At 43.6% G+C, this 22,686-nt stretch overlaps 1 protein-coding gene across 2 annotated transcripts; it reads left to right on the top strand.

Annotated features, from left to right (window-relative positions):
- Positions 1-923: 923 nt before the first annotated feature.
- Positions 924-18,040, top strand: FKBP14 (FKBP prolyl isomerase 14). 2 transcript variants are annotated; one of them, XM_075558227.1, is made up of 4 exons: positions 924-1,293; positions 3,410-3,561; positions 9,713-9,840; positions 10,868-12,230. In XM_075558227.1, exons 1-4 carry the CDS (start codon positions 1,097-1,099, stop codon positions 11,024-11,026), a joined length of 636 nt encoding a protein of 211 aa, XP_075414342.1. In that variant the 5' UTR covers positions 924-1,096; the 3' UTR covers positions 11,027-12,230. The 2 variants fall into 2 exon arrangements, with proteins under 2 accessions (XP_075414342.1, XP_075414341.1); XM_075558226.1 differs by lacking the exon at positions 10,868-12,230 and adding an exon at positions 15,211-18,040 and having other exon boundaries at positions 928-1,293.
- The last annotated feature ends 4,646 nt before the right edge of the window (positions 18,041-22,686 follow it).

Here is a 22,686-nt window from a genome sequence, read left to right on the forward strand (position 1 = left end):
CGAAGGAGGCGAACATTGGTATTATCTGTGAAGCTATCCTGTAAGCTAATGGCAAGGTTCACGGTTCAAACCCACCAAGAGCTGGACTAGAGTAAAATGAGTCTGCCTTCTTCCATACAGCCTCGAAGACCACTAATAATTTATTCTATAGCACTGATTTCGGGCTTGAGTTCACACAGCTACATTAGGGTATACCTACGTTATCAATAGTCATAAAGTTAAGTCGCGGAATGAATCAGAAGACTTGGTTTGAAGTTGGAGCTCAACTGTTATGGGGCTGAATTACCTCCCTGGGCCTAAGTTTACTTAACTTTAGAAAGGGATTATAACAAAATGATCACCTACCTTGGTGTTGGAGCGGAGCTCGAGCACAGGACCCTACTGTGTAACTCCTAAAGCCCCAGGCCAGTCTTTAGAGTATTTTTTATTCATTAATATGCAGTGCAGGAACCTTGGGGGTGGGATTGGGGGGTGGGACCAGAGCGTTCATCAAGTGCAAGAATTAGTGTGTCCTGCCTCCTCCACAGTGCGCCGCTCCCAAATGTCCAAAACCAAACCAATCCAGTGTGCTATTGATTCATAGCTGCAGATCATGCAAATCTTTATGGGAGCAGCATCCATCCTCCTCTGCCTCCCATGAGAGAATTGTGGGATTGAACCGCCAACTTTGCAGTTAGTAGGCCATCGCCTAACCCACAACGACACCAGGTCCTGGGACATGAAATCCTTTAAATCTTGGAGCTCTAGGATCTCTCGGTGTTGTCCTCCGCAGGGCAGGCTGCGCAGTCTCCGCAGCCCGGCGGCCAACCCCAGTGTTGCGAAGCCATTGGCTGGAGAGAAGCCTGATTGGCAAGGGCTCTGGCCAATAGGAGGACAGTCTTTCCGGGCGGCTGCAGTGCTAGAGCCAATGAGGCCTCCGTCTGGGTTTAACCTCGTAGGGGAGAGTTCGCAGTGCCTGGGAAAGTTGTAGGTAGTTAAAGTGCCACGTCTGCTGCGTAGTCATGAACTTGCCCCAGCTGTTGTCCCAACGTCTTAACTCTTTGTAGTCAGGGTCCCTTTCTCTGTGTTTGTAGGGGCGCTTTCCTGTCCTACTAACATGAGACTTTTCGCATGGAACGCGGTGCTGACTCTCTTAGTCACTCCTCTGAGCGGGGCTCTGATCCCTGAACCAGAAGTGAAGATCGAAGTTCTCCAGAAGCCATTTATCTGCCAGCGCAAGACCAAAGGGGGAGACTTGATGCTGATCCATTATGAAGGCTACTTAGAAAAGGACGGCGCCTTATTTCACTCCACGTAAGTAATTGTGCCCGCAAGTAGAATGAGAAGAACCCACCCTCCTGTTCGGCTAGCTCTGGAGCTGCGAAGAGTTGCTTCTCTTATAAAGCGCACGCAAAAATGGCCTAGTTACTTCTTCGGGGGAAAGGGAATTGTTTAAAGCCAGTCTTAACGCACATGCGGAGACCTTAAGAGGTCCTCCTGGAAACGCGTGGCCTGAATAAAGCTGTTTCATTTATTGCACAAATCAGGACTAGAAGCTTTGAGATAATGCGGAAATAGACAGTAAGAACAGCGTAAAGGAATTCGCAAACCATTCTTCAGGGAAGATTAGTCTATTCAATTTTGTTTTAATTTGGTGTATATGCCTAAAATTGTCCATAGCAACTTTATGAGCAAAAATACACCATCACTTATTTGCCTCTTGAAGGCTGTGCAAATGTGATCCCACTGACAGATGACACTTAGACCTGGGCACACACACACAGCCATTCCTACTCACTGCGATCCTATTTAGGGTTTCTGAAGCTTGTAAATCTTCACCGGAGCAGACAAATCTAGACACATTCCATGATCTTCCATACTGATGGGCTCTTTTTCTAGAATCCAGAGGCTTCATTGATGGCCGTGGCTGTGGGCGTGACTGTGGAAGGCCAATCCCGAACCTGTAGTGAGGAGTTTTCAGGTGAAAACCAAACTCCTTGCCATGGAGTCGATGCCGACTCACAGCGACCCCACGGGACAATTTAGAACTGTCTCTGTGGGTTTCGAGACGAACTCTTTACAGGACTAGAAAGCCCATCTTTCTCCCCGAGAGTGACGGGTGCTTTCAAACTGCTGATCTTGCAGTTGGCCACACAGTGCATCACCACTGCACTACCAGGGCCCCTTCAGGTGGCCACGCGATCATTGTTTCTGTTCTATAAATAAAGAGACTGCAACATGGGAACATTTTTACAGGTGTAATGATTTCCCGTCAGGCATTCCGTCAATTCACTCCGTTCCAAAGGATTTATCGGCATTTTCTTTATGCTCAGCCCTTTGCTGGGTACCAGGCATTCAGAAGTGTGGCTTCTACTCACTGTCATCCATTCCCTTCCCCATCCACGCCTTCACTGAGTGGCCACAGGTCAGGTGTGGGAGAGGCAATGATGATTGAGAATAGGACTTGTCTTCTAGCCACATACAGTCTACAGGTAGAGGGAAGGAGACGTGTGAATAGCTCACGATACAGAGTCCAGAGGCATGAAGTGATCACACAGCATAACGGAGCCTGGGATTTGCTGTGCTCTGAGAGGTGGGAAAAGAAATAGCACCTTTTAAACCGTTGAGGGAGTAAGTAACTGAGCCAGGGTCTGAGTGGGATTTAGGGACAGCCAGTTCACCTGTGGGAGCTGTGGGTGAGCTGTCAGCTAGGGTAGCTTGTAGGTGAAATAGGATGCTGCTGTGCCCCTACCCCCTGTTATCATGGACATATGGGTTCACATGTGCTGGCAGTCACTTCGCTTTAGGCTGTCATCTTTCACACAGGAACCCATTCCCAATTTTTTCTGTTCTGTATCCGTGTGGTTTTCCCGGGACAGCATGGCTTTGGGTTATATCCTTGTGCTTTGGAGTTTGGTCTGTTTGGGGTACACTTAAACCTTCATTTCCTAACCTGTACAAGGGAGCAGTCAAGGTGCTGGGCCCCGCAGGGTCACTGTAGCATCAGAGGAGAATACATCGGACGTAGAAAACACTGAGAAAAATAGTCATTGCCTTTCTGATAGTTCCCTCTGTCCTTCCCTAGCTGAGTCAACTGTGTGAAATTTGCATCAAGTAAGATGAAATTTGCATCAATTGACTTAGGATACAGTTGACTCCTATGGGTGCAAATAAAGAATTGTTGTTGTTAAGTGCCCTTGAGTCTGGTCCACTTCATAGCGACTTCCATGCAACAGAAGGACACCCTGTCCAGTCCTGCTCCATCCTCACAGTTGTTCCTATGTTGGAGCCCATCATAGCAGCCATGGTGGGTATTGACTTCCCATCAAATAATTGCCTACAGATTGGGTGGGCCGGTCGTGGGTGGGAAACGTACCATGGCAATACAAAATACAGTGGAGAGTTGCAATATGTATTCTTTCTATCGCAGTCATAAACATAACAATGGTCAGCCCATTTGGTTTACCCTGGGCATTCTGGAGTCTCTGAGAGGCTGGGACCAGGGCTTGAAGGGCATGTGTGTGGGCGAGAAGAGAAAGCTCACCATCCCGCCTGCGCTCGGCTATGGAAAAGAAGGAAAAGGTAAGATCCCTGCCCCTTTTCTTGCCTTGGCACTAGAGTCCTGGGATCCAGAGACTGAAGTTAGTGTAACTTCTTGCATTCCTTTGGGAAATGTAAGCATAGCTCAGGTATCAATTAAAATGGTCTGCTAAAATAAAGTCGAATAGTCTCTGAATTGGCCACCCAGCAAGGATTATAAAAAGGCCCTGGAGCCCTGACCTCTGCTCACCATCACCCATTTGTTTTAGCATTATTCCACTCAAGTACAAGAGCGCTTGGAAAAGTTTGGACAGGGGGAATTTCATGGCCTTTTAATGCCATTTACCGATAACCTTTTTAAAGCCACCTCGTATCGTAAGTCGGACATTTAAAATGCAGGCCGTTAAATGCAATTTTAGATCTACCCTCTGGGACTGGCTTGCAACAAACTATAATCTCTCATGGGGTTCTGTTCTCTTTTACTTTAAAGTGTATTTATAAAACTTTGATTATTTATTTTTAAAAGCAGCAGGTGACATAAGAAGCTTTTATTTCCTCTGCTCCACGAAGCAGAAGCAAGCAGGCTAGCTGAGCTGGCGGGTTCTGGGCCAGTTCCAGGGCGGGCACACTCACCTGACCTTTGAGTGGGAACAGTGCAGCATTCTAAAGGGCTGTTTGATTATATATGTATCAAGAGGCCCTAACGGAGCTCTGCTAGCTTAGTGGGTTATGAATTGAGCTCCCAATTGCAAGGTTAGTAGTTTGAACCCACCAGTCACTTCATGGGGAAAAAATGAGGCTTTCTGTTCTTGTAAAGATTTATAGCCTCTGAAACCTCTGTCTCCTATAAGATCACTGTGAGTTGTAATCTACTCAATGACCAAAATAAACAAACTCATGGCCATTGAATGGGTCCCGAGACAGGAAACAACCACCCTTGTGAGTTTCCAAGACTGGAACTCTGCACAGGATCAGAACATCCTTTCTTTCTCCTATCTTGATCACCAGACCAACCAAGCTCACTGCCGACTCCTAGCGAGTCTAAAGAGATCCACTTTATCCTGTAGTTCCTACACTGAAATTAGTCTGCGGGAAACAATCCAGATTATCGGGAGCAAGATTTGTGAGCAGGGATGTTCATCGGTGCATTGTTTCCAACAGCAAAATGTTGGAACCAGCCTATATGTATAATAATAAGGGTTAAAAAATAATAATTCACTGCCATCAAGTTGATTCCAATGTCTAGTGACTCAACAGGACAGGGTAGAATTTCCCCCTGTGTTTCCAAGACTGTAACTCTTTACAGAAGTAGAAAGCCTCATCTTTTCCCCAAGGCACAGCTGGTGGTTTCAAACTACTGACCCTGTGGTTAACAGGCCAATGAGTAGCCACTATGCCACCGGGGTTAGCAAAGTAAAATATAAAGGAACTCTGGTGCTGTCCTAGGTTAAGCATTGAGCTGATAGTTCCAAGGTCGGTAGTTCAAACCCACCTCTGCTCTATGGACGAAGGACGAGGCTATGCTCTCCTGCAAAGATTGGCAGTCTGAAAGCTAGAGAAGCAGTTCTGCTCTGCCCCAAAGGGTCGATATGGGTCAGAACTGACTCCGTGTCAGTGCATGGAAATAAAATGTAGGCCACTTACTAAAACTGGAATCCTAAAAGATTTTTTAAAGTGTATATAAAATTCATGGTATAATGTTATATATCCATATAGAAAATAAAGCTGTCATATCGACTAGGACACTTAGCATTGGAAGAAAATATGTATACATGATAGCAGTCGGTGTAAGATGAAAAATAATAATTTACAAATTATCCAGGGTTCATGGGGAGGGGGTGATAAATGAGCTTGGTATCAACCAAGGGCTCAAGTAGAAAGAAAATGTTTTTAAAATGATAGCAACATATGTACAAATGTGTTTGACACATGGATGGATGGATTGTGATACGAGCTTGTAAGAGCCCCCCAAAATGATTTAAAAAATAAAATATGTATACACAGAAAACAAATCCCAAGGAATAAATTAGAATATTTATTGGACTGTGGGACTGGACATTCTGCTTTTGTTTCTGGTTCTACCTCATGTATATGGCCATGTGTTACTTTTATAATGAGGAAAAGCTTATGTGTGTCTAAATAGTCATCAGAACCACACAGAACCACAGTGATATAGTATCAATATTAGGTCTATCCTTATCATTTATAATGAGGATCAGAATTCTGATTCCTTGTTTCCTGAGAATGGAAATTAAGATGCCATACATGAAACATCCTCCAGACTCACTGCCATCGAGTTGATTTCGATTCATAGCAACCCTACAGGGCAGGGTAGCACTGCCCCGTGTGTGTTTCCAAGACTGTCACTCTACCGGGTGGAAAGCATCCTCTGCGTCCCTCAAAGTGGCTGGTGGTTTCAAACTGTTGACCTTGAGGTTAGCAGCCCAACACGTAACCACCGTTCCAAAATAGAACTTGGTGTGTAAATCTTATGCCTAGAGAAGAATTTACTAACCAATTCCAATTCTTACTTTAATTATAGTCAACTGTAGAAAGTCGTGGATCTAAAAAATGTTTCTCTGTTGCTTACACATGCTCTATGACTCTCTTGCATCTTCACTGTCTCATTTTTGTTTAATATCTATGTATAGTACTAGCTCATGACTCTTCGCTGTACTATAATTAACTCAATTTTAATCATAATAACCGGTAGTGATTTAAGTTTGGTCATTTCCTTTGCACTAAATGTCATGAAACTAATTCTTCTACCATGTCTCTAACGCTGATTTTGTAGTTTTTTAGCACCATGCTTGCATGCCTTCTTTGGAAAGTACCGGTGTGCTCAGCGACCCCTAGTGCATGCCCGCTCTGTCTAGAGGTGGAATGCTAAGCCTCGTGCACAATGTAAGTGCTGTTCCCTTTGAGCCATACAAATGCTTGTTCATGGACATACTTGGAAATATGTTGCAATGTTTGTTCCAAATCTGCAAGTTAGATGTGACTGTAAGGAAAAACTTTGAAACAAATTACTTGTATTTTCTTTTTTAGAGGTTTAACAAAGGTCTTTTTACTTTCCAAGATTTTTCTCGCCCACCTCAATAATTCATTTTCATTTCTCCCTCACCCACCCACCCCCACCCCTATTCCCATGAACTCTCTTTAGCATCTGTGAAATATTTTCCGAGGGTAAGCCAGAAAGTATTGCTGCATCATACATGCCTGGGTTCATTGTGAACAGAACTTGTTTAAACATACAACCGGGGGATGACTCAAAGACAAAGCACAAGCACAAGCGGCTTCTTAGGGGATCTGCTGGGCCAGTGAAATTCAAAGCAGAGAGGTCAGCTCTGAAGGACATGCAACAGCGTGAATCAGAAGGGGTGGTAATCCTGATCGGTTTTCTCAGTGGACACAGGATGAGCATGGGGATGCATCAGGAAGAAGTTTTAAGAAAACTGAAGAGTTCCTTGGTGAGAAAAAAGGACTGGAAAGTTGAACCAAAGAAATTTTTTTCCATCATGACAATGCACCTGCTCGGACTTCTAGGTAGCAAAGGCCATCCTATAAAAGCAAAAATATCACTGAGTGACCCTGTCGTCTTTACCCTCCATAGCTCTGATCTTGTCCCTTCAGGCTGCTTTTGATTCTCACAACTCAAAAAAAACAACAACAAACATTTAAAAGGAACACAATTTGAGCCCCTCAAAAAAAGCCCAGCCTACTGTTTTGACGTGGTGCAAACAGGAGCGTGCTGAAGTCTTGGGGGAAGGCTCAGAGAAATGGAAACACCAGAGTGTATCCACCCAGAGGAAGGCTCTGTCGACAAACAGTAACTTCATGTTTGCTATTTTGGTTTAATAATGGTTTCCATTATGGTGTCACCATCCCTTTTCACTTACCCTCATAGATCAGAGGAGAGGTTTCTTAACATTTTGAAATTTCCACCTTGTCTTTTAAAGCCTATAAAAGAATTACTATGTCTAAGAAATGTTCAAGAACTTATTATATATATATATAAATATGTTTGATACCATTGATGTAGGGATTGTTATAAGAGCTGTGAGAGCCCCCCCCCAAAATTACCCTTTTAAAAAAAGTAAAATAAATTCTTAAAATTACCTTAATACTCATTTTAAAAACCCAATATCTACAGCATAGCTAAATTATTTTATAAAATATAAATCATAAATAAAACCATCCATGCCAAAGTTAAAAACAAAGAAGGAGCTTATGGTTCATTGTCTTCTGTCCTCTCAACAGGCTCGTGAGTATCCCAATATTACTTGCATTTTACAGACGAGGAAACAGAGACTAGCGAGGGTGACTATTAGCTTCAACCCTGACCGTGAGCCACCTGCGCGCACTTCCTTACATTTGACTGTCTCTCCCAGCGGTAGAAAGGACAATTCTAGGCAGACACCCATGAAGATGCTGGGTATTCAAATGCCACATCAAGGGAGTCCCGCACACTTTTTTTGCTTCGCAGTATAGATAAAACTCACATGTGCAATCCCATTATGGAAACACTGGGAATATTGTGAGAAGACCAAAATGTGACACGGAGACAGCAAGGGAGCACATGTCGTTAGAAAAATGGTGCAATCCACTCGGGCCATCTGAGTTGCCACAAACCTTTCATGAGAAGAACACCCGGTGCCTGGGCAGTACGAGAGAGGGACGTGCAATAGAATGAGGGCAGTATCTGTCTCATGCTTCCGGGGCAGGATTTCCATCTCCAACGTTAGTAATCATTGAAATATAATGAAATCTGAATTCTCTAAAGCACCCTCAAAGCCAAGCACTACAGGTAATGTTCCTTTTCCTTTTTGGGGTGAAAATGTGCACGACAAACCATACAGCAGGTGAATAGTTTCTGCATGTACAATTCAGGGACATCGGTTACATTCTTCGAGTTGTACCATTTCCAGACGGCTGTACATCCTTAGGTCAAACTGCCCCTCAAGCGTCTCATTCATGCATTCGAGTTCCCGTTGACCATTGAAGCACCTTTTATAGCTGTTCTTTAAGAAACTATACTGCTTAATGCAGGCATTCTCGTCTAATTCAGCTAAACGAGCATTTGAGGCAAAGGAAGACTTCAGAAGACAATTTGGGTTCAAGATTTAAAGTTTTGGGTTTTTATTTTTCCAAAGTAATAATTTCAGAGTCATCTGACTCCTGTGGCTCCAGAGAGTCTGAATTCCATGAAGATTTGAACTTCTTATTTAAGAAGACTTGGTGGCACAGCAGTTAATGCTCAGCTGTTAGGAGCCCAGGTGGCATAGAGGGTTACAAGTTGGGCTGCTCACCAAGAGGTTAGCAGTTCAAAACCACCACTTGTGCCTTGGGGGAAAGATGAGGCTTTCTGCTCCATAAACAATTACTGTCTCAGAAACCCACAGGGGCAGTTCTATTCTGTCCTTTAGGCTCCCCACGGGTCAGAATTGACTTGGTGGTAAGCTTGAATTTTGACTTAACCATGGTGGCATTGTGGCTTTCTTGTTGGACTGCTCACTCCTAGGCCAGTGGTTTGAAACCACTGGCTTCCTACAGTCATAATAGTCTCAGAAACCCACAGGGCAGTGCCACCCTGTCCTATAAAGTCACTATGACTCAGAATCAACTGAACGGCAGGGAATATTGTAACCAAAACCCACCCGCTGTTTCTTAGGATCAAAACTGTGACGGTTTGTTCCATAAAAATGTATAGCCTTAGAAGCCCCTTTGGGTCAGTTCTACTCTGTCCTATAGGGTCGGTATACATTCAAATAGCCATTAGGCACATCTCTGTTTATTTATTTATTGCTTTTGAAAAGCACAAAATAGACTCTTTCATATTTATTAGGCCACATGAGTCCTTCATCTGGGCATTCTGGCCATGACAACGCCACGTGTATCACGTGTGTCACCGGAGAACTGTGCCCAGTGGACTGCCAGTGGCTGCTTTTCAGAACAGCACCAAGCCTGACTTCCAAATGCCTCGTGCAAGAGTGCCTCTCCCGGGTACCCCCTCTTGGTGGACTGAAACCCCCAACTATTTGAGTAAAATATAATTATACGACACATTACCATATGTCTGTCATCAAAAGCTTGAGAAATCTTTCCTAAATTACAATGAAAAGAGCATTGTGTCCAGTATCAACATGCGGATCTTTTTCTAATGCACCGTTCCTCCCCCCTCTCCTCATGCCAGGTAAAATCCCTCCAGAGAGTACCTTGATATTCAACATTGATCTCCTGGAGATTCGGAATGGACCAAGATCCCATGAATCATTCCAAGAAATGGATCTGAATGATGACTGGAAACTTTCTAAAGATGAGGTGACACCCCCCCCCTTCTTGATAGCACAATTTCCAGAAATCTGTTTTTCAAGAAACTTGACTTGGGTTCAAGTAAAATGCTATTGATAAGTGTTCTTGGAACTGTGATGTCTTCAAAGTTGACATTTTCCCAGGAAATCACAGCCTTCTCAATTTTGTGTTTCTTTTTCTTCCCAGTGCTTGTGTTGCTGCTAAGCACCCTCGGGTGAGTTTCAGCTCCTCGAGACTCCCCTGGGACTGCCCATCAGGCGCTCAGTGCTATGCTCTTTATGGGGCACATGGCCAGACCTTTCTCCCGTGGAACTAGCTGCCGGGTGGGTTTGAACTGCCAGCCTTTTGGTTAACAGCCAGCGGTTGGACCATGATGCTACCAGGCTCCCTTCCCCAAGCCTAGGGCTCACCACACCATGCTCTGGCCTTGAGTTTTGGAAAGCTCCGCTATGCTGAGATAGTTCTTATTTTGGAGTTAGTGTATAACGAACATAGATGCGCCCAAAAAAGGGTCCCACGTGGACAATTTCCGTTGAGCCCCCGTAGACTGGCTGTTAAAAGTGTGTCTTGGCGATTTCCTAGCAATTGACAGAAAGCAGTTTTTGCCTTCGGATTGGTTCTGGTCAATACGTAGGGCAAGGAGATTTTTCCATAGCACAAGACCTCTCCCAGTCCCTTCAAAGTCCTGGCCTCTGGGTACAGCGAAAGAAGGAAGTGGTTTCTCCCAGCAGTTTCGGCTCCCACAGCCATCGCTGCAGACATATGTGTATCCCTTCGTTTTTGCCTACCCCTCCCTCCTGGCCTGGCTGCTTCCACAGCAAAGCAAGGCCCTGAGCACGCAGTCATGTTACTGCCTCACAAATGTGGCTCCCTTCTGGCCCCGCCCACAGCGGGATAGATGTCACACGCCCAGAATCACCTCCCCCATTCCCAAAATCACCTCCCCGATTCCCTGTGCCCCGTCCCACCACCTGACTTTCGGATTTGATGATAGGTCTGGGGGGATCCAAACATTTCCGTTCTAACCTGTTCCCAGGTGCTGCTGCTGCTGCTGCTGCTGCTCCCCAGTCAGCGCCCAGGCTTCGAGACTCATAGACTAGAATGGAAACACCCACTGGCTGCGGGTCGATTCTGGTACAGGGAGACTCGTGTGCATCAGCGTAGAGCTGTGCTCCGGAGGGCTTTCAAGGGCTGATTTTGCAAAAGCAGTTTGTCGAGGCTTCTTTTCCAAGGCACCTCTAGGTAGACTGGAACTTCCAACCTCTCACTTACCAACTGAGCACTTCAGCCATGGACACCTCCTAGAAAATCCCCAGGCGCCCTGAAACCACCAGCTGCGCCTGGAGAGAAAGAGGAGGCTCTGCTGCTGCATCGGCTCCAGGCTCGGAAGCCCACGGGCAGTGCTACCCTGTCCTGGGGGGTCGCCGGGAGTCAGAATGGACATGATAGCAGTGAGAGGCTTTCTCCTTTCTTTTCAATTCTCTCTCTCTCTCTCTTTCCCTTTTCCTTCCTCCCTTCCTTCCTTCCTTCCTTCCTTCCTTCCTTCCTTCCTTCCTTCCTTCCTTCCTTCCTTCCTTCCAGTCCTGCATAGAATAAACTACGGAAATATCCTCTGTTTCCCTTAAAGAGAATCAAAGACTCCGTTCCCAAGGCTTAGCGATGGCATCACAGTGAAAAACAGGACGTATGCCCTTCAGGGCTGAGGAGCAAGAATAGTACCTCCGATTGATAAATTACTAAATCAGAAAATAAGATAGAAATGAAAGAATTAAGTATCCTACAGACCAAGGGTTCAACAATTTTTTTAGACAGAAGTGCCAACCCTGTCCTTCATAACAACTTAAAAATTATTTGAGGAAGAAATATATTTTTACAAACAAATGAAATCACCATTATCTGAATACTATCCTTTAAACAGAATGATGATAGTCTTTTTTTCATTTTCAGTTTTACTTCAGAGCCTCATGTATGTAGGCAAAGAGCCGCACATGGCTTAAGAGCCACATTTTGCCAACCGGGCTATGGGAGCATAGAAGGAACCCTGGTGATGGTGGGGATTATGTGTTGGTTGGTTAACCACAAGGTTCTTGGTTCAGACCCACCATGAGGCTCTGAGGGAGAAATAAGAGGCTGTCTGATCCCATAAAGATGTATAGCTTTGGCAATCCCTCAGGACATTTCCACTCTTCCTGCATGGTTGCCCTGAGTCTGAATCAACTCGATGGCAGCGGTGGCTTATAAAGCATGGATTGGCACGTGTCACAACAGGAGCACACAGAGCGCATACAGAGCATGAGTGGTTAAGATGAGGTGTCGGAGAAGGAGCGGCGCAGAGCAGGTGCTGACAGGAACCATGGTCATCCAAACCATGGTCATGTTTTGTTTAAGATACTGTGGGTGTTTCTGGTGGCCCTGCATACGATGGGCTTCAAGAAAAATCATGGGAAAATGGAATCAAAAGATAATGGAATTTTCCCATGAACTCTCGAAAGCTTCTTTGTATAATCTTTTTGGTACAAAACAAAATAAGTCCAATTGCCAGTCTTCCCCAATTTTAAATGATGTTTTTTTTTGTTGTTGTTGTTTTTTGTTTTAATGATGTGTTATAGGTAGCAGTTAACTCTGAACATTTGGGATTATTTCCCCTCACTGGTAGTAAATATGTGTATGATTTATAAAGATACTACTGCTATTTACCTTAATACAAAGCCAACAAAAGAAAAAAGCTTTAGACAAGAAGAAAATCAATACAAAGAGAAGCCCTATTCCTTCTTTTTCTCCTCAGTTGAGATCAGTGTCCGCATCCCTGGGCCCCTGATGCCCACGCTGGAGAGCGACTGCTATAAAGAACAGAGGGAGAGTTCTCCTCTGCTCCTCGCCCCTTCCTCGCTTAGCAGAGTAATGCGAATATCTTTCTATTGAAGGTCTGTTTAGCTGTTATATTGCTCAATGTAAACTTGAATCAGCATAGTTATTATTGTAATTGGATACAAACAACTTCTCGCAAGGTATTTGATTTTTTGCATTTCAAAATAGACCTCTTGGCCTTTTGTGTCTTGGTCAACTGCACCCTTTAACACCTCCATTCGTTGACATTGGGTTGATTCTGACGCATAGCAACTCCATGAGCGCACTACTGCTGAGCTGATTGCCATTCATCGCCCCCCGCCTAAGACAGCATAGAACTAGCCCCGTGGGTTTCTAAGACTGAGGTCAGAATATCTGTGAGACTATGAATCTTTACAGTAGTAGAATGCCTCACCTTGCTTTGGCTGAGCAGCTGGTGGTTTTGAACTGCTGACCCTGGGGTTAGCAGAGCAGCTCAGCCTATAACCACTACATCACCAGGACTCCTGTACCAGTGAAAGGAGTGCCCGTGCCCCGCTCCATCTATGCTTGATCAGTTTAGTTCTGTTGTTGAGTGACATTGACTCCCAGCGACCCTGTGAGACAGACTAGAATTTGATAGATGAACATCCTCAAGGGAGCTGGTCGCTAGGTCTTTTCTCCCAAGGAACTGCTGGTGGGTCCCAGCTGCCAGCTGAGTGCTTAACCATGGGGCCACTAGGACTCCTTGGTTTAATTAGATTCTAATGGCCAGGAAATGATGACGTCATGTATCAGCTAATCTGTCATGAGCCACGGGGTCACAATCTAAAACCACTAACTTTGTCACATTGCATGTGTTATTACTGATCCTAGGCCCTGTTTTCTATCCAAGGCAAATCTTAAAAATTTTAACTAAAACAAACACATAAAGCCCTTTCACGTGGTTCTGTTAAGAAACCATTTCCCTCTCATTTCTTCTTCCACTTAGTACCCCTCCCCCCACAAATCTTCATGTGTCCTACTTTATCAGCTTTTAATGAATCTTCCCAGCATTTATGCGAATTCAAGCAAACGTGAACACAGATTCTTATTTCTCTCCTTTGTTATACAACAGGTAGCAGTATCCTTTGTGTCATCTTGCTTTATTTAGTGACATCAATCCATAAACCATTTCATCACCATCTTTTAAAAAAACAACTCCATTAACTTTACTTTATCTTAAAAGCAAGGATATACTATAAGATTGCATGTGGGGCAAGTGTGACAAAGGTTTGGACTTGCTGGAAGAATTGAAGGAGGAGTGGGAAAATGATTATAAATGGAAATATAGGTTGGATTCCTTTATGGTGAATCTAGTGGTTAACTGAGGAGCCCTGGTGACCTAGCGGGTTGGCCTGTTAACCATAAGATCAGCAGTTTGATTCCACCAGCCACTCCATGGGGAAAAGATAAGGCTTTCTGCTCTCATAAAAATATACAGCTTCAGAACCCAAAGGGGAAGTTCTGCTCTGTACTATATGGTCTCGGTGGCTCTGAATTGAATCCATTTTAGTGGAGAATTGGCAGCAGTAGTTTGGTTTTGTTTTTAAAACTTTAAATGAAAATGTGAAGCTTTTATCTAAGGATTTATCAGACTGGATTTTGCTTTAATTTCAGATATCGGAGATAACCAAACTTAATCAGTATGTGATGATCATCAGGCCCGCAGCGACTTGCCCAAGTCAAAAATGCAGTCATTTAATCTACTTTTAAGAGAAATAGGTAGACTACTGATGCTTGGCAGAATAAAAACGGAGGTCTGGATAATTCATAGATTTTGCTGCCTTCCACATACTTGGCTTTATAGAGACTTAGGTTAAGCTTAGCTTATCTACTTTCATCAGATATTTTTCTAGGTGCCGTCATCCTTCTTAAAACTCCTTGCCATCAGACTGACTCCAATTCACAGTGACCCTAGATGGCAGGGTAGAACTGTGTCCCCCACCCACCATGGAGTTCTGAGACTGCACCTCTTTACAGTAGTAGAAAGCCTCATTGTTCTCCTGCAGAGCTTCTGGTGGGTTTGAACTGCTGACCCTGTGGTTAGCAGCTCAACAGATAGTCAACTACAACACCAGGGCTCCTGCTGTCAGCCTTATGCCTGATACAAAGATTGTACACATGGTACAAGCCTTGTGCTTGCTTCTCAGCAACAGTCTATTCCTCAAGTACAGCAGTCAAGCATCCATGTTCCAGGGATAAGTTTTCTTATAATTACTACTCTATATAACTACTGTATATAGCAACTACCTCCATGTAGTAGTTTAGTAGCTATGTCAACATACATGCAAACATAGTTAAATACATACGCGTGAGTTTCAGGAAATGGAATTGATAGATAAGAGAATTCTTCCACAGATTTTTTGAAGCCCTTCCAATATATTCCTACAAATTAATTATATGTAGTAAGTTATACGTAGTTAATTTCTAGTTCATATGTCTGTGCTATTGATTGGTTCAATGACGGTATCATATGAATGAAAATTATTAATGAAGTCCATTATTTTATAGGTTAAAGTATATTTAAAGAAGGAGTTTGAAAAGCATGGTGCGGTGGTGAATGAAAGTCATCATGATGTTTTGGTGGAGGATATTTTTGATAAAGAAGACGAAGACAAAGATGGATTTATATCTGCCAGAGAATTTACATATAAACATGATGAGTTATAGAGACAGAGCTGCTTAGTTTTTTACTGGATTGGGAGGGTGACTGACTGCCTTTCAAGAACGTCTTGTTTTTCAACAATGTTCTGTTCTTACTGTTTTAACATTTTTTCATTTTTTTTCTCAATAACACTTCAGGAGCGCCTTAAGGTCCTTCTGGTCCATTTTTTTCTGGTGAGTTATTGTGAAGGAAAAAATTACTTTGTTTTGAATGGAATTTGCTGGACCATTGTCCAGTTTCTCACACCACATTTTAATGTTTTACTTGCTTACTTGTAATTTAAAATATTGCAACTGAGAACATGCCATTACCTGAAACCAAGGGCGCACACTGTATGTAGTTCTCCTTTCCCCTGTTTCCTCTAAGTGAGAGGCTGGCCCGCTTCACAGACCGTTTACGATAACCCCTCGGCTTACTGTTTTCATGTTAAAATGAAATCGTTGATCTTAAACTGTCCTTGAATCTCTGCTTGAGGAAAATGGTCATTGGACTGACTGGTTAGCGATGACTGCTTCACTAAAGGGACATGCAGTGCTACAGAGTGTAACTGAGGTTCACAACCGACCAACCAAAGATCGCAAACACTGACATCGCTGCCATCAAGTCAATTCCAATTCATAGTAACCCCTAGGGCAGAGTAGAACTGCCCCCTTGGGGTTTCCAAGGCTGTAAATCTTTAAAGGTGCAGAAAGCGTAATCTTCCTCCCCCAGGGTGGCTGGTAGCTTTGAAATGTCAACCTTGTGGTTAGTAGCCCCATGCCTAACCCACTATGCTACCAGGCTCCTGGTAAATAAGGTATTAACTTATAAATATATATGCATTCAAACAGTGCGCCTGGGACTTGGTGGTTAGATTAAGTTCACTAATGATCTGTCATGATAAATAGGATGAATTACTGATGTCTTTGTTTTTTGTAATTAAAATGTGTCAAAATATCATAGGGAAGGGAGTTTTATTTATTCCCTGTTTTTAAGGCTAGTATATTTTGTGGGCCTTTGGTGAATAAAGTCTTTAACTAATGTGTTATGCTCCAGTAGCACTGTATCATAAGAGAAGTGAGTAACCATTCATGACTTCACTCTGCGCACACTGACAAAGTGAACCTGCTGAGGCCGATAGTTTACACCCAATTCCCTCGTGAAGACAAAGGAGCTGAGCTTTCTAAGCTCTTGGCTGTTTTGCTTTCTGGACCCATGTCTCCACTGGCCAGGAAAGGCGGACAGTGTCCCATTTTGTCCTCAGCAGAAACGGCGGTCTGCCTATCAGTTTGCGACCACAGGATGCGTGAGGGAAGCTTAACATGTTATCCTGAAATTAGTGTATTCATTCTTCAAATGTCCATGTCTGGATTCCTTTATTTTGAAAATGCGTAAGTTAAGCATGAAAATTTTCAGTTCAGTCTTGTGGTTTGACAAATGTATCTGCTTATCAAACGTATCTCAAGTTTAGCCTTAACGAAATCTAACTTTAAAAAAAGAAGAAGAAGAAAAGAAAATGAAGCCACTCTGTACCAGTCCCTATTGAATAGGAATGTAACCGGTGGGGGGGGGGGTGGGATAGATGATTTGACAATTGTATCTTACGTAGATTTTTATCCTGAATACCTTTGAAGCATGGCCAAACACCCATTTACTAAGAAAAGTCTTTTAGAATTTACAAAGTGAAATCAAATACGTTGTTATCTTGGAATCATATTGTTCTGAAATCTTTGGAATGATCATGGAGCGTACTGTACCAGTTTCATAGACAAGAAGTGGGTGTTCAAAGAGCTTCATTGTTCTGCCTCTGTGAACAGCTAACCGGAAGAACCAGTTTTCGGCCCCCAAGTTCAGTATCTTTCTACATCCTCTCCTACTGACAATTCAACTTCCCCTGGAGTATTTTGGGCTTCATTTTCCCTTCAGTTTGTTCTAGTTGTGTTTAGGTGTTTGTCCTATAGAGATGGTCTCCTGACTCTCTCTGGAACTTTAGAATTCTCTTCAGGATGCAGCAATGGCTTTGGTTTGGTACAATAATTTGGGGGCTACTTCCGAATTGCCTCACAAACCCTGTGTGGTCAGAGAGGTTTTCAGTGTGTATGTTTCTCCTTTCCTTCATGCTCGTTAGCTACAGGCTGTGTTTTTTGTTTGTTTTGAATCATGCATCATTATTGCGTGACTACTTTCACAGATTGTACATTGACGCATTCCTCACTAAATTATGAAGTTCTTGGGGAGAACATACTAAAATGCTTTCTCTTGACAAAACCAACCCTACTCAGAAATTGTGTATCACAGCATCAATCATATTGTCCTGGACCAAAATGGGGAAAGCCTCGTGCTGCCTTATGGGAGGAAAAGAGCAGCCTGTCCGAGGTGCTTGTCTGTCCAAACGTTATGGATTAAAGGGAGAAGGATTCTCATGATCCAAGCAGCATAGCCTTCATCTCAGTGATTTTTAGCGATTCTATATTTAGTATTTTGATATACGTATGAAATGAAAATGTTTACATAGCTTATGATTGTTTTCAAATTATCTGGCCTTTGAGGTTAGCTGCACCTTTGTATGTTTACTGTCAGTGGGAATAAACACACATGAACTGTAACTTCCCTACATGTCTAATTGGACGAGATGTGCTGTAATCAAATGTGCACAAATATGGTCGTCATTTCAAAATAAAGCGTATTTGAAAGTAATTGGTTTTGTGAACAGTTCTTAAAGCACCAGCTTTTTCAGCAGTGTGTTAGGCAGGGTTCTCTAGAGAAACATAACCAGGACACTTAGGATTATAGATATAAAAGAAGATAGGTTTATCCAGCGAGAAGAAATATAACAGCTAATTAGTCCACACAGCAGTACAGAGGGCCCAGGTCAACTCACTTTTCCGTGGAACAGTTAATATACTGGAAGCCCTTCAACTCACGTGGGCTGCCAGGTCCAAGGTCAAAGAAGCAGGCAGCGGAGTTCTCCCTCGGGCAAGGCAGGCAGAGTCTAGCCACAGGCAGCAAACAGCAGGGTGGGTCAGCAATAGTCAGTAGCCTGATTGCTTAGGGTAGCAGGCTGGGATTCCCAATTCAAGCAATGCAAGACCCAAGGATCCACCAGTCTCAAGCGCAAGGAATGTATACAACAGCAGCGAGCGTGGTGAAGCAGGTCTCAAAGGAGCTTCAAGCTCTAGCAACATGATCGACGACCCACAGGTTGGCTGGGCCCACAGGTGGTGTAGCACACAGGTTGAGGCAGAAAACTTTAAAGCACCAGAGAGCAACAGACAGTGTCGGGCCTTGCTGAGCCATTTGTCTCTTTTCCCTCCAATCAAATTGCGACCTGATTAATCCCACATGTTCCTATTGACCAGGTTGCCACAATAAACCTAAATATCACAAGCAGCTTTCTTGATTTTCTAATTCTAGGTGGTGTCGTGCATTACCTTACCTATTGTTAGGCTATCTTCAAGGTCAGCAGCTTAAAACCACCAGCCAGTCCACAAGAGAAAGATGAGGTTTTCTACTCCAATAGAGTCAGTCTCAGAAACCCCTGGTGACAATTTTATTAAGTTCCATAAGGTCGCTATGAATCTTACTCAACCCGATGGCAGTGAGTCTTTTGGAATTCTGCGTCTTACCTTGAAATTAAGTGAGAGAAAGATGGATGGTGAATGCCCCTGTCGTGCCTCTGTAGGAGAGGGTAGAACTGCCCCTGTGAGTGTCTGAGAGGTGACTGTAATGGGAGTAGAAAGTCCCGTCTGTCTCCTGTGAAATGGCGGGTGGTTATGGACTGACCGTGGGGATCACAGCCCAATGCGTAACCATGATGCCTCCAGGACTGCTTTGGATGACCCTGTTTGGATACATTTGTAATCCAAGTTGTGGCTTGGTTTAAATTTGGCTTTGAAACAAGCATTAAACCTTGAGCATTCAGGGTAATAATTAATAGTGAATTGTTAACCCTGGAGAAATGTAGAGAGGTGTGTGTGTGCGTGTGGATGTTTATTATCACTGATATTTTAGTTTGTGCTCATTGTGTGCCACAGGTTGAAGTAATGGTGATTAATGACTCCTTGGTAAATTAGTGCTATAAAATGCCTTATGTGATTATGTGAAATCCTGAGTTGCCCCAAAATAGCAAGAAACAATGATTTCTGATTCAGATGAAGTGATTGGCCATTGTCATCTTTATCATGCAGAAATGAGGATGTACATTGCTTCTTTTCATGAAGTAGGGTACTGCTTGCATCTGCAATGTTTTCTCAGCCTTACTCCCCCCACTTGCCACCGAATTGAAGATATGAGTGATTCTCGGCGTTTGGAACCCACAGGAGGCGAAAAAGGAGCTGGTGGAATGTTGGAAGCTGAAAATACATCTCTCGCCTCTTCATTTTTTTTAACAAACAAAAAAATATCAAATCTGCAGTGTAAGGTTTTAATTTAATAAAGTCAGGGGAGAGAAATAGTGAAGAACTTCTTGCAGAGGTGCAGAGCACTTGGACCTAAGGTTGGTTGGGTTTTAACCCGTTTTAGCTTGAATTCAAATGTCGAACATGTCCATAAGTTCATATTCTCATTTGAAAGATTCATCACTGTAGTTGTTCAATGCCACATGGTCCACTTCGACGCTCGGCAACCTACCTTACACAGGTATGAGAAAAAGTCTTGCCTGGTCCCGCACTGTTGTCATCATGGTTGGCAGGTGTGAGCCTATCGTGGTGGCTGTTAAGTCACTCCATCTCCTTGAGGGCTTCCTTGTAGTTTGCTGACCCTCAACTTCACCGAATACACTGACCTTCCTTAGGGATCAATCTTTCCTGATGATGTGTCCCAAGTAAATGAGTCAAGGTCTCTTCATTCTTGCAATTAAGGAACATTTTGGTTGTATTTCTGCTATTAGTGTCTGTAGCGCTGTTTTCACAATTTTAAAAATAGGGCATGGCTATGTGGTCCAGCAAAAATCTGTGCATGTTTATCTGTGCACTTGGGGAGTCTTCATTTCAAAGTAAATACTTTCTTTAAAATATTGTTGTGCTTCTTGCAGCCTTGCCTCCATCACCTCCAGCTACCAGGGTGGCAGCAGGAAATATCCTTAGCAAATATTAGATTCCAGACAGACAAGCAGGCTTCTGCCATCTAGTCAATCCTGAATCACAGTAATGCTATAGGACATGGTAGAACTGCCTCTGTGGATTTCCAAGACTGTAACTATTTTTTTAATTAAATACTTTTATTGGGGGCTCTTATATCTCTTAGCACTATCCATACATTCATCCAGTGTGTCAAGCACATTTGCACATATGCTGCCATCATCTTTTTCAAAGCATTCTCTTTCCACTTGAGCCCCTGATTATCAGTACTCCCTTTCTTCCCCCTCCCTCCCCATCCACTCTCTTTCATGAACCCTTGATAAGTTTTAGATTATTTTCATATCTTACATCGTCCTCCGTCACCCCTCACCCACTTTTCTGTTGTTCATCCCTCTGGGAGGAGGGTCTAGGTTGATCCCTGTGATCGATTCCCCCTTTCTCCCTGAGATTGTAACTCTCAATGACACTAGAAAGCCTCATCTTTCTAGTGGTTTCAACTGCTGACCTTGAAGTTACTCTAAATTCATCTGAATTCAATGAAAGGCGCTCCTCGGTTCGTAAAGGCAAAATGTAGCAGTTATTGACAAATTTTAATGCCTGCTTGGATTATACAAAGGAGCCTTGGGGTCAGAGTGGGCTAACTTTTGGGTGGCTAACCACTGGTCCCAAGGGGGTCATTTGTCCTGGATTCTCTGTGTTTCCAGTTCCTATCTGTACCAATGTACATACTCTCATCTAGCCAGATTTGTAAGGTAGAATCGGGATCATGATAGTGGGGGAGGAAGCATTTAAGAACTAGAGGAAAGTTGTATATTTCATCGTTGATACTCTGTACCCTGACTGGCTCATCTCCTCCCCACAACCCTTTTGTAAGGGGGTGTCCAGTTGCCTACAGATGGGCTTTGGGTCTCCACTCTACACTCACCCTCATTTACAATGATATGATTTTTTTTGTTCTTTAATGCATGATAACTGATCTCTTTGACACCTTGTAGTCACACAGGCTGGTGTGATTCTTCCATGTGGGCTTTAATGCTTCTGAGCTAGATGGATGCTTGTTTATCTTCAAGCCTTTAAGACTCCAGACACTGTATCTTTCGATAGCCGGGCACCATCAACTTTCTTCACCACATTTGCTTATGCACCCATTTGTCTTCAGCGATTGTGTCAGGAGGGTGTGCATCATAGAATGCCAATTTAATAGAACAACGTGTTCTTGCATTGAGTAAGTATTTGAGTGGAGGTCCAATGTCCATCTGTTGCCTTAATACTAAACCTATAAATATATGCACATAGATCTATTTCCCCACCATCCTATATAAATATATTTACATATGTACATGCCTGTATTTACACCTCTATAAATACCATTTTTCTCCTAGTTCTTTCCTCTATTTCCTTTTACTTTCCCCTTGTCCCACTATCATGCTCAGCCTTCATTTGAGTTTCAGTAATTTCTCTCGGTTACATTGTCCTTGCTGAATCCTTACCAGGCCTCTCACACCCTCCTTGCTACTAGTTTTGGATCACTTGTTGCTCCCCTGTCCCTGGGTTGGTCAGCACCACCTCCTTACCCCCACCTCCCCCTCTGCCATGTCCCCCCGGAACCATCGGTCCTGTTGTTTTCTCCTCCAGACTATTCATCCAGTCTATCTTATCTAGATAAATCTGTAGTGATAATAATATGACCAAAATCAAGGCCTAGCAAGACAAAGCAACAAATGAGAACACAACAATGACAACAGAAGAGAAAACCAAAGCCCCATTAAAGAATAAATTAATTAAGGGAAAAAAAGAAAAAATTTAAAAAGAAAGAAAACCTGTAAATAGATCAAGGTCTGATTTTTGAACGTTAGGCGAATCCTTCTGTCAAGTCCGATGGGGTGCCACTGGCCCCCGAGTCTATCCTTTGCACTCCCTCGGGAGCTTCTTGCTCTGCTCCCCTCTTGCTCTGCCACACCCCTTTAGTGTTTTTGCCTCCTTGTCACGGAGTCAGTCCAGGCCAATACTGACACTGAGACTCCAGTGTTGTCCCCTGTAGCGTCATGGGTCAGCGAGTGACGTCGTGTCTCATAGTGGGATCAGCCATATGGTCCACTCTGTGCATAGGCTGTTCGGAGCAGGCCTGGTGGGCCAGGATGTACCGCACTCTCTCTTCCTCCCCATTCACTTGCTCCCGTGTGCTCTGAGCAGACATGTCCCTCTCATCGGAGCTGCAGCTTCAGTGCCTCCTCTGAAGTAAATTCTTCTGGGGGGAGGGACAGT

Source organism: Tenrec ecaudatus, chromosome 9 (assembly GCF_050624435.1).
Source record: "Tenrec ecaudatus isolate mTenEca1 chromosome 9, mTenEca1.hap1, whole genome shotgun sequence".
NCBI lineage: Eukaryota > Metazoa > Chordata > Mammalia > Afrosoricida > Tenrecidae > Tenrec > Tenrec ecaudatus.